The sequence below is a fragment of the Mycteria americana genome, chromosome 10 (assembly GCF_035582795.1).
Source record: "Mycteria americana isolate JAX WOST 10 ecotype Jacksonville Zoo and Gardens chromosome 10, USCA_MyAme_1.0, whole genome shotgun sequence".
NCBI lineage: Eukaryota > Metazoa > Chordata > Aves > Ciconiiformes > Ciconiidae > Mycteria > Mycteria americana.
The window spans coordinates 18,931,429-18,944,796 of record NC_134374.1 but is presented as its reverse complement, the minus strand read 5'-3'; the positions used below and the strand labels follow the sequence as shown (position 1 = coordinate 18,944,796).

General features: G+C 52.5%; 1 protein-coding gene across 1 annotated transcript in view; it reads left to right on the top strand.

The window, feature by feature from the left end:
• The first annotated feature begins 4,764 nt into the window (after positions 1-4,764).
• MCF2 (MCF.2 cell line derived transforming sequence) overlaps positions 4,765-13,368 on the top strand; it is a 60,962-nt gene continuing 52,358 nt past the window's right edge. The window contains exon 1 of the mRNA XM_075512928.1: positions 4,765-4,899. Coding sequence (XP_075369043.1) covers positions 4,842-4,899 — 58 coding nt within the window. The 5' untranslated portion in view covers positions 4,765-4,841. The remainder of the gene's footprint in view (positions 4,900-13,368) is intronic.

The following is a 13,368-nucleotide window of genomic DNA, read 5'->3' as shown; positions in this document are numbered from 1 at the left end:
GTCTTGTCTCCTTGGATGCTCCACGGCAATAGTTCATAACGTGGGCTTTTACAAGGCAGTACGAGGGGGACCGTCGGCATTTTCACTGGGGCGTAGATGATGCCAGCAAGGCCATACTCGGTTCCCTGATGCGGAGCAGCATTTGCCTGAGGAAACACTGGTTGCTTCCTATATTTTTTTTATTTTTTCCAGCAAGGTATTAGCAATTCTGCTGGTAACAGCTGCTGCACGTAGCTGGCCTATGTGCTCTAAACCAATTTCCCTGAAAAATAATCCGTCAGATTAAGAAAGTAAGTCCTGTGAAATAAGTGAATAAATTGATATAACTTTGTAGAAGTGTTGAACTCGGAGCTTTAGCTGACATTTAGGAAATGGGTAAAAAAAAAAAAAAATGCAGGTCCATGTGCCCGACTTCCATATGTGCATGGAGACTTTTTCTTAATGTTGTGCATTGGTTCTGTGTGTCGTGGCTCCCTGTAATAAATAAGCATGTTTTAGTTCAAAGACTAGAAGCACGCAAATGAGGATTATTCTGTGGTTTGTAAAGTGCCTGGAGCTGGTGAAGTCCGGACCAGATATTTGCATTGATGAAATTCCAACAACGCAACGAAACTATTAAAGCAAGGCTCACAGTGTTTGTATAATATACAAGAAAAATATATGGACTTAATTTATTTATTTCTTTTTTAGGACATGGGTCTGATTCAAACCAAAATGTTTGTAATGGAAAACTGACAGTTTGAAAAATTCTGTTTTGGCTGCTTTGATTTCTTCAGCTCCCATCAGCCACCGGAGGACAGATGGCTGTGCTATTTAAAACAAACTATAACCTTTAAGAAGCAGCTTGTACTATTGGAAACCAGATACACGCATTGAGAATCTTAATAGCCTGAGTGACTGATAGTGAAAATCATCTGAAGAGCTGGAAAGGGTTTTACTCTGAGCTGGCTACCCAGGCCGACGGGACAAAAGTAGTAAATGTAGGCAATGGGAGATGGCCGTGTGTCACGAGGGATTTCAGAAAGCGCCAAATTAGCATTTAAAATGCCCATGTACCCCTTCATATTAAAAAGCAGAAGCAGTGTCATTTTGTAAGGTGATTTTTAACAAGGACAGCAATTTTTTTAAAGGTCGGGCTGTTGGCGTGAGGGCTCTTGGCACGCGGAGGGGCCGCGGTGTCCCCGTCCCTCCCCGTTCCCCTGCAGCCGCTGCAGAAGGAGATGCATCCGCAGCGTCCTTGCTGCTGGGGTTGGGGTTGAGCTTCTTGAATCTTCACATGTCTGGGGATAACCTGCTAAGCTGGAAAATACACTGGGGCCTGGAGAAAGGGCGTGCGTGCACCTGCATGCGTGTTCCCTTCCAAAACCAGGGGTTGTAACAGTAAGTAAGGCAGGGCTGACTGATGCAGAGAAAAAGTGAGAGTGGGAGAGTGGAGTGGAGTCCTTTCTCTTTCACATTGATATAGCAGGTGATTAGTGCAGCACAGGCTGAACCGGCTTCAGTGCGGCCAGGATTTCTGCTGGGCTGTGAAGGCTCTGCTCCTCCAGGAAAGAGCCTGGAAAGAGCCTGTGCCAGACGGTACCCCGGGATCGGGGGTGACGCTGCCTCACGCACATGAAATCCTCCTAAAATCCCTGCTTTTGAAAACCAACCAGAGCTGAATTACTCTTCTGCACAAGTACTTTGATGTCACTAGGCTTATTCCAGAGGTGAGCAATTCGCTCCAATATCAGTTTGCCTCCAAACTACGTTTAGCCAGCTCTCTTTTTCCAGTTCCCAGCACCACCCTAAAAAAAATTAAAGCCCTTCTGTCCCGTTTTGCCCTTTGGAGTTTGGACATGAAAGACCAAGCGGCTGCTCCCCATCGCAGCTGGGGCTCAGGGGCTAAGCAGGGGGCACGGAGCAGACGTGCAGGTGAGGAGAGGATCAGTGGGGGAATTGCCTGTGAAAGATGATGGGGATAATGTGATGGAGTGGGGCAAAGGTGTTTGCAGCAGCCTTCCAGGTGGGGTAGCAGGAAAAATGGGATTGGGGCAAGCCAGGGAAAAACATTGCAACAGTTCAGCCCTGGAGTGATGAGAGCGGGGCTGTGTCTTGGAGAAATTATCGGGCACCTGCAGGACTGCGTGTGAGGGCTGGGACAGAGGGCTGCGCTGAGGGTGACAAGTTAAGTTACCCTGTTTAACCAGAAACTCTTTTCCCCAGCAACTGTCAGAGGAAGGGTGTTTCTGAAGGAGAGACTAGGAGACGGGATGGACTGAGCTGATGGTGACAGATGGGCCATTTATCAAGACGCTTTCAGAAGTCTCTAACGGAGCGGTATCTCCAGCGATGCAGTGGGGCTGGAGCAGACTCACTGCTCGGCCCTTGCTTTCCGCACGGTCCCACGATGAAGTACGAAAGCAGCAGCTTCTGGAAGTTGCAGAAATGAAACCTATGTTTTCTCCAAATTATAACAAAAGTATATGCTGGGGAGAAATAGGTGATATAATTATTCAGATCAGTCTCAAAAGGTGATAGCATCACTGTGAGGCCTCAGATGTCTGTGGTTGCCTAAAATGGACCATTACTGTTTGACCAAACAGGTATTTTTGAAGGGTGATTTCTAAAATCCAAATAATGGCACCAGTCCCAACAAAAACTTCTAGCCTTTACCTGAAAAAAAAAAAAAAAGAAAAAAAAAATTAAAAATAGAAAGAGGTTTTTGAATTTTGTTTGAGGTTTTTTTTCCAGTCTCTGATCTGGAATTAATGAAATTAGTAGGAATTCTCCTTACACCTTCTCCCTAAGATTTAAGGATAAGGAATTGCACCCACATGAAATAAAACTCTGCAAACAGAGGTGCTGCAGGTGCTGGCAAGATTTCCCCCAGCTCTCTGAAAGGGCTCTTTGCCTTCACACACAGACGTGTATGTGCCACTCTCGGAGCGCTGAACATTGTTATGGGGCCTGGGTGGGAAATCCCTGAAAAGGAAATACCCGTGTTTCTGGCCGTCATTGTTTCCTTTTTATCCGTCTCCTTGTTCCCTCTATCTCAGCTTATTGTTCCTTGGGCAGGCAGAGAGTAGCGCTTGTCTCTGGAGGAGACGGACATGCCGAGTAGCTTCTGCCAGCGTAAAATATGAGCGGCTGGACGGTGCCTCTGCTGAATGCATTGCTGGAATAGCTGGGCATTTATCGTGAAATACCTGAAAGGAGGGGCTGTGAGCAGCCAGGTTTCCAAAGCCAGAATTTTTGTGGCCATACAGGCTTGTAAGGGAACAACGGTAAGGAAAAGCTGTGACCGATTATCCTTCAGTTTGAGCAAACACAGCTTTTCCATGCTGAGGGCTGGCTGATGTTGTCTTGTGGCAGCTGAATCGGCTGGAGCAGGTACAGCCCTGGGACGAGCAGCGTTCCTGCCAGCATCTGCGCCGTGCTCCAGCCTCGCCCACCTGGGCCTCGGGTAGAGTGCGTCAGCTGCAAAGACCTGATCCAGATCCAGTCTTAGTCATTTTGTCTTCTGTTCGGAGAGGAAGAAATGGATTGATTGCCAAACCTTAGGGATAACGTAGCTGTATCTTCTACCGGCTAGCTTTATTTTTTCCGAAGCCGGTGTTAAAGTGGGTATGTACCACTCAGTGGTGGTGAGTCCCGGTTACAGCAGGGCATCCCCTGCCCAGCGCTAGGACAAAAAAGAGACTTTCAGCGCTTGGATGGGGCTCATTTCTGCACGAGCTGTTGCACTTTAGGGAAAATAGCGTTCCCACGATAAGAATACGGAAGGAATGCGGTATGGCTGTCTTCCCATGCTTGTAGCCTTGCATATGGCTGGTTTATACCGCGTTTTACTGCTGTGCACCTGAGCTGGATTTTTTGATGAGTAACCACACACGAGCTCTCCCTGTCACACAGGACGTGCTTTATGACCAGACAGAAAATCGTGTATTCAAACTCTTAAGTTAGTGAGGATCTGCTGTGTTATGAACAAGGAGCACTGACTGAACGGGTAGTTTTTCCTTGAAAAATTCTGTGTCAGTGTAAGACGGGACACGGTCTGCCAAAATAAGGTGTTTTTCATACTACTGTCGTTAGACCTTGGGTCCTAAATTAATAGACCTGACTGCTGAAGTGTTGGAAAAAGGCTGCTATTATAGTAAGGAGCATAATTAAAAGGTCGTTTTGGAAAAACAGGACCATCCACTTCTCTGCGCTGCCTTCCTGGGCAGCTCAGGCTCCTGTTGAGAATGAGCTGGCATCGTTTGAACCTCAGCATCAGGGAAACTGAAGCTGACGGGTCAGGCCGGCGGTGTGCTCAGGGCTCTGGCCAGCTTTGGCTATAGCATTGCTTAGTGTAGTTCTCATATATTGGTCAAGGAATTTGCTAGAATGCTGCTTGCAGAGGGTGAAAACACTTTTTTGTTTTCCTCTTAGGGACGTGCTATAGGCACTAAGGCGGGGAGCGGCTCTGGCTGCGGGGCGGTGTGCCGGGGGACACTGGGGAGTAGGAGTAAATGTAAAAAAAATGAAACAAAAAAGGGGAAAAGGGGGGAAAAAGGGGGGCGGGGGGAAGGAAAAGGGGGAAAGAAAGGAAAGAAGGCAAAGACCCGGGGGCGCTCGGCGGGCAGCGGGCGCCCTCCGGGGCGGCGCGGGGGGCGGGCGGGGGGCGGTCGGAGGCGGCTGCCGCGGCCGCCCGCTTCCCCCGGCCCCGCCTCGGCGGCCGCGCGGGCCCGGGGCGGCGGCGGCGGAGCGGTGCCGGCGGCGGAGCGCTGCCGCGGGGCATGGCCCTGGCCCCGGCCCCGGCCGCGGCCCCGGCCCCGGCCCCGGCCGGTCCCCCGCCGGGGGGCACCTCGGCGGGGGAGATGGAGCGGTACTACTGCCTGCTGCGGGCCGCCGCGCTGCTGGAGGCCGCCGCCGCCGGTGAGTCCCGGGGGGTGCCGGACCCCGCGGGGCCGGTGCGGGTGTCCCGGGTGTCCCGGGGGGCGGGGGACCGCGCCGGTCGGGCGGGGATGGCGAGGGGCTTCCCCTGGACCTCCCTCTCCGGAGCGAGGAGCCTGCCTCCCCGCTCGCCTCCGTAGTCCCGGCGGTGTCCGCCCGGCCGGGGTGCCGCAGCCCAGCGCCGGGGCGGAGGGAGCCCACAGGTGCCCGGCTCCTCGCCGGCCGGCAGCCGGGTGTGAGTGGCGGCGGCGGGGTCGGGCTGCAAAGGCAGGGCGGGCGAGGGTGTTGGTAGCCAAGCCCGTCTGCCTGGGAAGCCGCCGGGAGGGCTCGTTGCACGAGGGTTGTTGAGGACGCCGGGTGTTATTTCTTTCGATGGGTTGCGTGATCGGTGTAGAATGGCCTCGTTTGTTAAGGAGAAGCTGTTTCACGGGGTGCTGCTGACATGTCCTTCTTGTTACTGGAATGCATTGCTCAAAATGTGTCTGAAGAGAGGAGGTGGTTTTCGGTGAGCAGAAGGGTGTTTGCCAGTGCTAGTCCCCTTCCCAGATTCCCCATGGCCAAAACTAAAGAAGTCTTCCCTGGGAAGCTGCGTCTTAGCCTGATGCCTATGGTGTGCCCTTCCCCAGTTCCTGAAGTAGAAAAGCGGCAGATGTGCGTAAAGCGCGTGTGTTAGACAGCCCCTCTTCCCTCCCTCGTTCCTTGGTCTTTAAACACCGCTTAAACCCGGGCTGCGCTGGGGAACGCACAGAGTTGTAACGATGTTGCTGTGGGTATAGGGCCGCACACCCTTAATGTGAGCAGCAAATGCAATCTGATCCCTTACCCTCAGGCTGTAAGCTGCTCTAGTGCTTCAACTATGTTTCCTTTGACGGACAACGATCTGTTTGTAAACTGTTTGGAGCCCCGACTTTTTTGTTATTTTGTTTTCTTGTGGGGAGAACAGCTTTTTTTGCAGAGAGGTCTTTCATAATCCAGGAGAGGTAGTGGCATCTTGGGTGACTCCATCCTCACTAGAGGATGCCTGTGTTGTCAGGAGGCCAAGGCGCTCATCCTTCCTTCCTTGTTCACAGCTGGCAGTGTGCTTGGAGCCGTGCCAGGCACAAAAAAGACACACTGACCCAAAAAAAGCTTCCAGTCTAATTCCAGTTTCCTTGACCGCTTTGCAAAGCACAGTTTAGGGTGCCGGAGGAGTTTATCGGGGGGGGTAAGTCACAGGTGAGGACTTTACCAATGTGTCACCTGCTCCTCAAGAGATGCTTGTGTACGTGCTCTTCTGGGATGATGCCCACCCCAGCACCTTCTACTCTGCTGTGGGCTGTCCTGCCCGCTGTTCCCGTGCTGACCTGTTCGTTTGCCCACATCCTGCAAAGAGGGTAGCAAAATGTCAGCAGGGGTGATCGCGGTCGGTTAGCAAAGGATGCTACCTGAATGGATGCGATTAAAAAAAAGTCCGATCCTCCTTGCGCTGGTGTCGGCGATGAACACCCACGCTGCTTGAACAGGAGCTGGGTGACACAGGGATGGGGATGCAGATGGTGAATATGTTCTATGAGCGGTGTAATGGAAACCGGGTGAAAGTAGGCAGCAGGTTTCTCCTGAGCATGAGCCCTGTCTTCTAACCAGCTCTTGGCAGATGACCTTTGTATAATGCTCATCCGAAATGAAAATATCTGCACAAAGGCATGCCTGTGTGGTTATAGCTGCAGGATCTGGACATGTGATTTCGCATCTACGTAGATTCCTAAAATGAGATAGTGAAAAAGATACAAAGTTGAGTAAGGTTCCCCAAATCATGAGATTAAAAATAAATCAGAAGGTTTTTTTTCCTCATCACTGATTTCTGAGCATTCAGCCTGATCCAGGACCATGTTTTAACCATTTCCCTTCACCTATCAGTACTGGAAACTTGGTCGTTTCTAGTAGAAGGTAATGCTTCCCCCATATCTGCCTTACGGTGAAATACAAGCCTATATAAATCCCAAGCCTTTTACAGCCATTCTCATCCTTAAAATGTCTTGGACTCCCTCAGAGAGCTGCAGAAGTACAGGGCCAGCAGCCTCCGAAAGCTCTGCACCACCGTCGGTCCAGACCTCTTTGGTGGACCACGGAGGAGTAGTAGTCTGGGAGCAGTCAGTAGTACGTGGGATGTGCTTCCTCTCCCTACATCACATTTGCTACAACTGCAGTTTAATGGTTTATCATTCATTTACCAGGACAAAAGTGAAGTGACAGCAGGGCTGTGTGGGAGGGAAGGAACTGAAGTGTAGAATATGGTGGGGGAAAGAAAGAGTCTTCCAAAGCGCTGTCTTTGCCACTGAACTGGAGGATGCTTGGAGACATGGAGCTTCCCCCGTGTGCCTGGAGATGGGCAGTTCAGAGCTCGGATATTGCCGCTGGTCATGCTTGTGGTAGGAGCCTTTTGTTAAAGTTGGTTTTGGCTGGTAGGACTTGCAAGGAAACCCCAGAGCCGCAAACCAAGCGAGTGTCCTCAGCCTTGTCCTGCAAACGGGCAACCTTGTACTGACTGACACGTGTCGCTGTGACGGCGGTCATTTCGGCATGTGTGAGGAGCGCAGCTCGGGTCCCACGCTCCTCAACTTGCTCTGCTGGCAAAGCCTCAACCATCCCACCTGACAGCTTCCCTAACGCAGTAAAATGGAAAGCCACTGCCAAACTGGGGGCAGAGGAACAGGAGCGTGAGGAGCTGTGGTGGAAGTGGCTGGGTGGGGCTGCCTTGTCTTCCGAATCCCTTTTTCTCCCAGGCGATGCTAGACTTGGTTTTACAGCAGGGCTGAGTCAGGAGCTCCAGCTGATGGCAGCTCCCGGGGCAGGGCTGTTCCCTGGGAACCCGCGCTGGCTGAGCTGCCTGCACGGGGCAATTATCCATCTGCTGCTCCGTGGGTGTCTGTCCAAGGGCTGGGTGGTGTGAGACAGACAGCGAGCACCAGTGATATCCTCCCCCCCACGCTTTCCGTGCCACTGACCTTCTCCTGCCACGGGAAAGCAGTTTGCTGGATTTGGAGATGCGCTTTTGCTCAACAGGGGAACGCCAAAATTGAGCATTTCCATTTTCAATTCAGGAGAATTGGTTTTTGTTTCCTCACTTTGCAGCAGAGTTTCCAGGTGATGCCAGTGTGAGAACCTGGCTGTACGATTTAGTTTCCTGGCTATATAGGCTGTGAAAGCAAATAAATCTTTCCAGTGACTTCAGCGAACTTAATTCCAGGTTCCTAGGCAGGTAATGGGGCCCAAGGATTTACTGCTATTACATCTCCCAAGAGTTACTTTGTGCACGAAGCTGGAATTTGGCTTGGAAAAAGCAACGCTTGCATGGTATTGAATGATGTGGCAGTTATTGATGTGTGTGTGTTTTTATTTGGCTTGGGAAGTCTTTTGTGCTGAATGGGCTCTGTTTTGGAGGCTGACGATGTTGGCTGGGAAGGTGCATAGGGGTGGCAGATGCTAAACACACCGTCCCCTGCACAGCTGGCAGACGTGCCCCGGTGCTGGTGTGCAAACACCTGTAGACTCTTTCCTGAGTCTCCCGTAAGGGAGGAATGACTGAAATTGGGAATAGGAGAAAATTAAAAGTACATTGAAGCTCCTAAGTATTAGAAATGCAAGAAACTAGATTTTCTCAACTCCCACACTTTGAATCCACAAGAGTGGGTGTTGAGAAACTTTATTACATTTCTTGCAATAGATGTAAATTCATGTATAGTTGAGCTGGCTTTTATCTTTCCCAATTTTTGCTTAGTTTGGGGCAATATGAGAAGACAGTTTTTCTGATTGGACGTGAACACATCAGAGCACCCAGTGTTTTGTTCCCTCGCATTAGCAGATTAGCCACAGCAATAACAGGAGATAACACATAAGCCTTGTTGCCATGTAGTTTACTTCTGTTTGCCTTTTCTGAGCAAAGCTTCCACAGTTTGCCAGCTGTTACATCTAAATTGGAAGAGATTCCACCGCCACCCCCCCCAAACTCCGTGGTCCCCAGCACGCAGGGACACGCTGGACCTTTTAACCTCCCCTGAGCATCCTCCTCCTCGCCGGCAGCATGGCTCAGCCCCGGCTCCCAGGGACCCTTCTGCTCACTCCAGCTCCCAAAATTGTATCGGAGGATGACGTTGCCATGAATGTGGGATCCTTAGACGGCTGCACCTCGTCTGGGATCCTTGGCTGGCTGCGCCTTGTCCTCCTGGCAGTGGTCAGCAGGGATCAGGTTTTGCAGGTTGTGTGTGCCAGCGAGCGACCGCAGCTGAGCTGTGCTGTGCCCTGGGTGCTCCTGCTCTTTCGCAGCCGGCGTTTCCCCTCCGGCGCTTGCTGGAGGGATGCCCGGGAGCAGGAGGCTCCTGCCCCGGGGTTTGCAGGCTCGGCCGCGGGGCCTGATCCAGGGTCGCTCTGCGCACGCCTGGACGCGCTGCCATCCGATCCCTCTTCGGCCCTGCCGACCAGCTCCTATTGTAAGGTGATGATTCAGCCGGTCCCGTGAGGACATCCCTCCGTGGGACAGGCATGCTGCCTGGATGATGGTCCACAAGCCTGGACTGCGCCGAGTTAACGTTTTCTCCCTATTTCTTATCTTTGTTTTCTTTCACAGCATTTTCTTTTGCATTTTCACTCTTATCCTCAGTGTATATAAACCTAAGCCTTTCGAAAAGGTCATTCTAGTTTTTCAGAAGCTTCACTTTTTTTTGTTGTTGTTGTTGTTTTCTTCTGTATGGTCTCTTAGCCGAGCATACTCCCAGGCTTGGGTGATGGGGATGTGTGTCTGCGCTGAAGCATCAACTGCAGGCCTTCCCTGGAAGGCCTCGGCAGAGAAGCACAGCCACTAGGTCAGAAGAGAGGACCATCTGGTGCCGTATCCTGCCTCCTACGCTGTGCCGGAGTGGGTGCTTGGGGAGAAGTAAAAGAAAGAGCTTGCAAACAGAGTGAGCCTTTCCTTAAAATATCCTCCCCAGGCTGACAAAGGATAATTTAAGGAGTCCTTGAACCTGGCGTGGTGACCAACCCGTCACGCATAGCGATGGACTAATACTCCTGGGGCTTTCCACGGTCTTTTTGAATCCCTGGGTGTTTTTGATGTGTTTCTGCCTGACGTGACTGCCTCGGTTTCCCACCTGTGACATGAGATGATGCTCCTGGTGAAGTTTAAATCATTATTTTCGCTGGGGCATGCTCACACACGGGCAGTTACTGTGGCGATTTGGGAAGAGGGGTCTGCGTTCATGCCCACGTGGCCATGGAGGGTGGTGGCTGTACCGGGGAGCCGGTGCTGGCGGCTGTCCTGTGCAGGGCACGGCTTTGCAGGCGCCAGGTCCCTTCGAAACGGTGGCGTGGCGGCTGCTGCTGTGCGTCTGTCCCGTCTGGCTCTGAAGGAGGTGTTTTGCGGCTGACCTGCCTCCGTAGTGAGCTCTCCGAGGGCCACCCATGCCTGGCTGCCAGCATCACGGGGCTCCTGGCAGCTCCTGGGGTGGCCCCACTGCCACCTGTAGCCTGGGGACCAGGGCGTGCTGCCAGCACCTGAACCACCAGCTCCTCTAAATACACCCTGTCCCTCCATGGCTCCCACCACGTTCCTGGGGTGCAGCTCTTCCCGTGGCTCTGCCATCTCTCATCCCCCGTATTGTGCCGATGCTCTTCCCAGGCAACGTCTGAGGTGGCAGCTCTGTAGAAGTGGGTTTTACCAGAAGAAGAGGATTTACCGAGAGATTCGCGTGTGGCAGGTGGAGGTTTGCCATCGGGGTATTGACAGAACCGGCCGAGGAGCCCCATCATCTTCCTTGGGATCAATACATCGCGTCTTCCAGAAAAACAGGCATTTATAAACCTAATCTAATTGCTAATCTTTCCCTCCAAATGAAAACCTGGTTTCGACCGGCTGTAGTTACGGAGCAGGTGCCTGCAGGCTGAGCCCAGGGCTCGGGGGGACGCCGATGTTCCCATGCAGCCCCTGGCCGCAGCGGGGTGCGACGTGTCCCCGCAGGCGGGGGGGCAAAGGAGCTCGCAGCAGTCGAGGGTACTGAAGCTTTCTGCCATAAATATTTTAACGAGTCTTTTGTGTTCCTCGCTTGGCACGGGGCATGGCTGCACCGCCTGGAATTACAAACTGTTGAACGTGCCAGGTTTTAGTGCAGCAGCAGAAGTTGTTGTTCGTACACTGAGATGGCTAAAGGTGAATTTGCTCCACGTGGCTCCCCTGGACAGCAACAGTGCCTCGTCTTTGCAACAGGTACCCCCGGCGACTGCACTGGAACTTCTCCTACAAGAGCGTATGTGTGTCGGGGCAGGATGCGTGAGCAGCTGAATGTGGTTTTGGTGCGTACGAGGGTGTGCGCAGCTCAGAGATGCTGTTAGAAATGACTAATGATTACATGTATAGCTTCTGCAACATACCTGAGATCACTTGCAAACGCAGAAGAGGACCGCGGCAGTTTTTGCACTTTGCATGGTCAAGTCTCTGAAGTTTCTTTAGCAGCTGAACTTCTGTGGTGTGGAGAGAAGGAAATTTGTTTGATGCAGGCTGTGCTTTACTGCAGGGTGGGGAAAAGGTCCCCACACGTCTAAATCTGTGGCCGGGCTGTTACCTCGGCTATAAAGGTGCAATTGCAGCATAAGGCTGTTAACCTCCGTGTGCTCCGCAGCTCTGGATGACTTTGGTGGAACCGAGTAGAAATGTCTCTTATTAGCAGGCCCCTCTGCTTTTCTGCCCTATGAATCTTTAGAAGTCCTGCTTGGGACCTGCAAGCCCCTGTGAGCCAGCATGCTGCAAACTCACTTGTCGGGAAAAATGATCCCTTGGCCTCAGGTCCCCGGGGAGGAAGCCACCACGTCCTGGCTGGTGAACTTCACGTCTGATCCCGAGATCTTCTGTTTTTTGGTGCATTCAGAAACCAGTCCTGTGGGCTGTGGAGACCTTTTCTTACCCAGCTGTCCAGGTTAGTCCAAAGCCATCCAGTGGTTAGTCCATTGGGGTTTTTAACACTTGCCCTTTGAGGCCAGCTCTCGCACAACCCGTACAGATGTGAACACCTCCATCGGCCCGATGGATGGGGGCTGCGGGGGTCTTTTCTGCTCCTGTCATCAGACATGCTCGTGGCCCTTTGCTAACGCCATATCCTGCTGGCACTTGTGCCTGTTCCCGTTTGCAAATGAGGAACTGAGACACGATTTGCTCCTGGCTACCAAAGAGTTTAGTCTCCAAGCCAGGAAGCAGCCTCGGGACCTTGGCTGTCAGTCCTCTGCTCAGACCGGGTCCTGTAAATAAGCTCTTGGTGAATACAGCAGGCCTTGTTGAGGAGCACAATGTCCTATTCTGTGCTACGTGTTCTCTAATGAACGTGCAGTTCAGCACGGTATCTCCATCGGCATCGTGCCGCTTGGCCAGCCGCCAGCCCCTCCTGGCTCCGGTTCCCATGAACAACGCTGTGTAAACACGCGCTCTGCGCGTACGCAGCTTCGTATCCTGTTCCCGGGCAGGTACGGCGCAGGACGGAGATGCAGGAGGGTGGATGCGGTGATGTTGATATTAGGATCCTACTCCAGGTATAAGCTTGTCGGGGAATCCACCACTTGGAGACTGTGCAGGTGGGGCGCGATCCCCGGGAAGACGCTGGGTGAGGCGATGCCCGGGCAGTAATGGCAGCTGCCTGCACGCCTCCGTGCTCCTGCCCTGCTCCTTCCCCGCAGCCAGGGACAGGCACTCATCACTTGGCACCGTGCTGTTGGACAGGCTTTGTGCAGACCTCGTGCAAGCGTGCCATCCGCAGTAGGGCAGTGTGCAGACAGTATAAAATAGTATTTTTTTCTCTGATAACTCCCTGTGTCTTCCTTGCTGGACATGGTGTGCTGATAGGGAGAATGGCGATGTTGTTTGTTGTGTGCTGGGTTGAATCCAAAGTCTTTTGAAATTGCTCAGCGAGAAAGCAGGGTGAGGCTCAGCCGCTCGCCGGCTAGGACGCGCACCGGGGCGATGGAGACTCGGGTTTCCTGCAGCAGGCTGTGGCCCCGACTGCTGCTATGGCACGGATTTCTGTCATTCTTCCTGGAGGAGCTCTTCAGCTTTTTCAGCTAATTAGATTTCAAGTGAAACTGTTCCCCTTATCCAAAGCAAGTGCCCCGAGCGATGGGCTGCAGGGTCCTTCCTTTTGAGTGTTTTGAGCGGGTATAGCAATCCGGACTGAGTTAGGGGAACAAATTGCAGGGTGGTGCATTGGTCTTTCTCCTCAGACTGTGTTTCTATTCTTTGCCCCAATGAATATTTAATTTTGCAAAGCAGAGCAACCTCAGCTGGAGAAGCTGAAAGGGCCGCTCTCTGCATTGCACCGGGTTCATGGTTGGGGCACTCTGCTCTAAGGGATTTCTGTTCTCACTCCTGCGCAGAGCAGATGAGATGGGGATGGCTTAATCCTCACGCTCAGCCTAGCCTGTGCTCCATCAGCTGTTCTG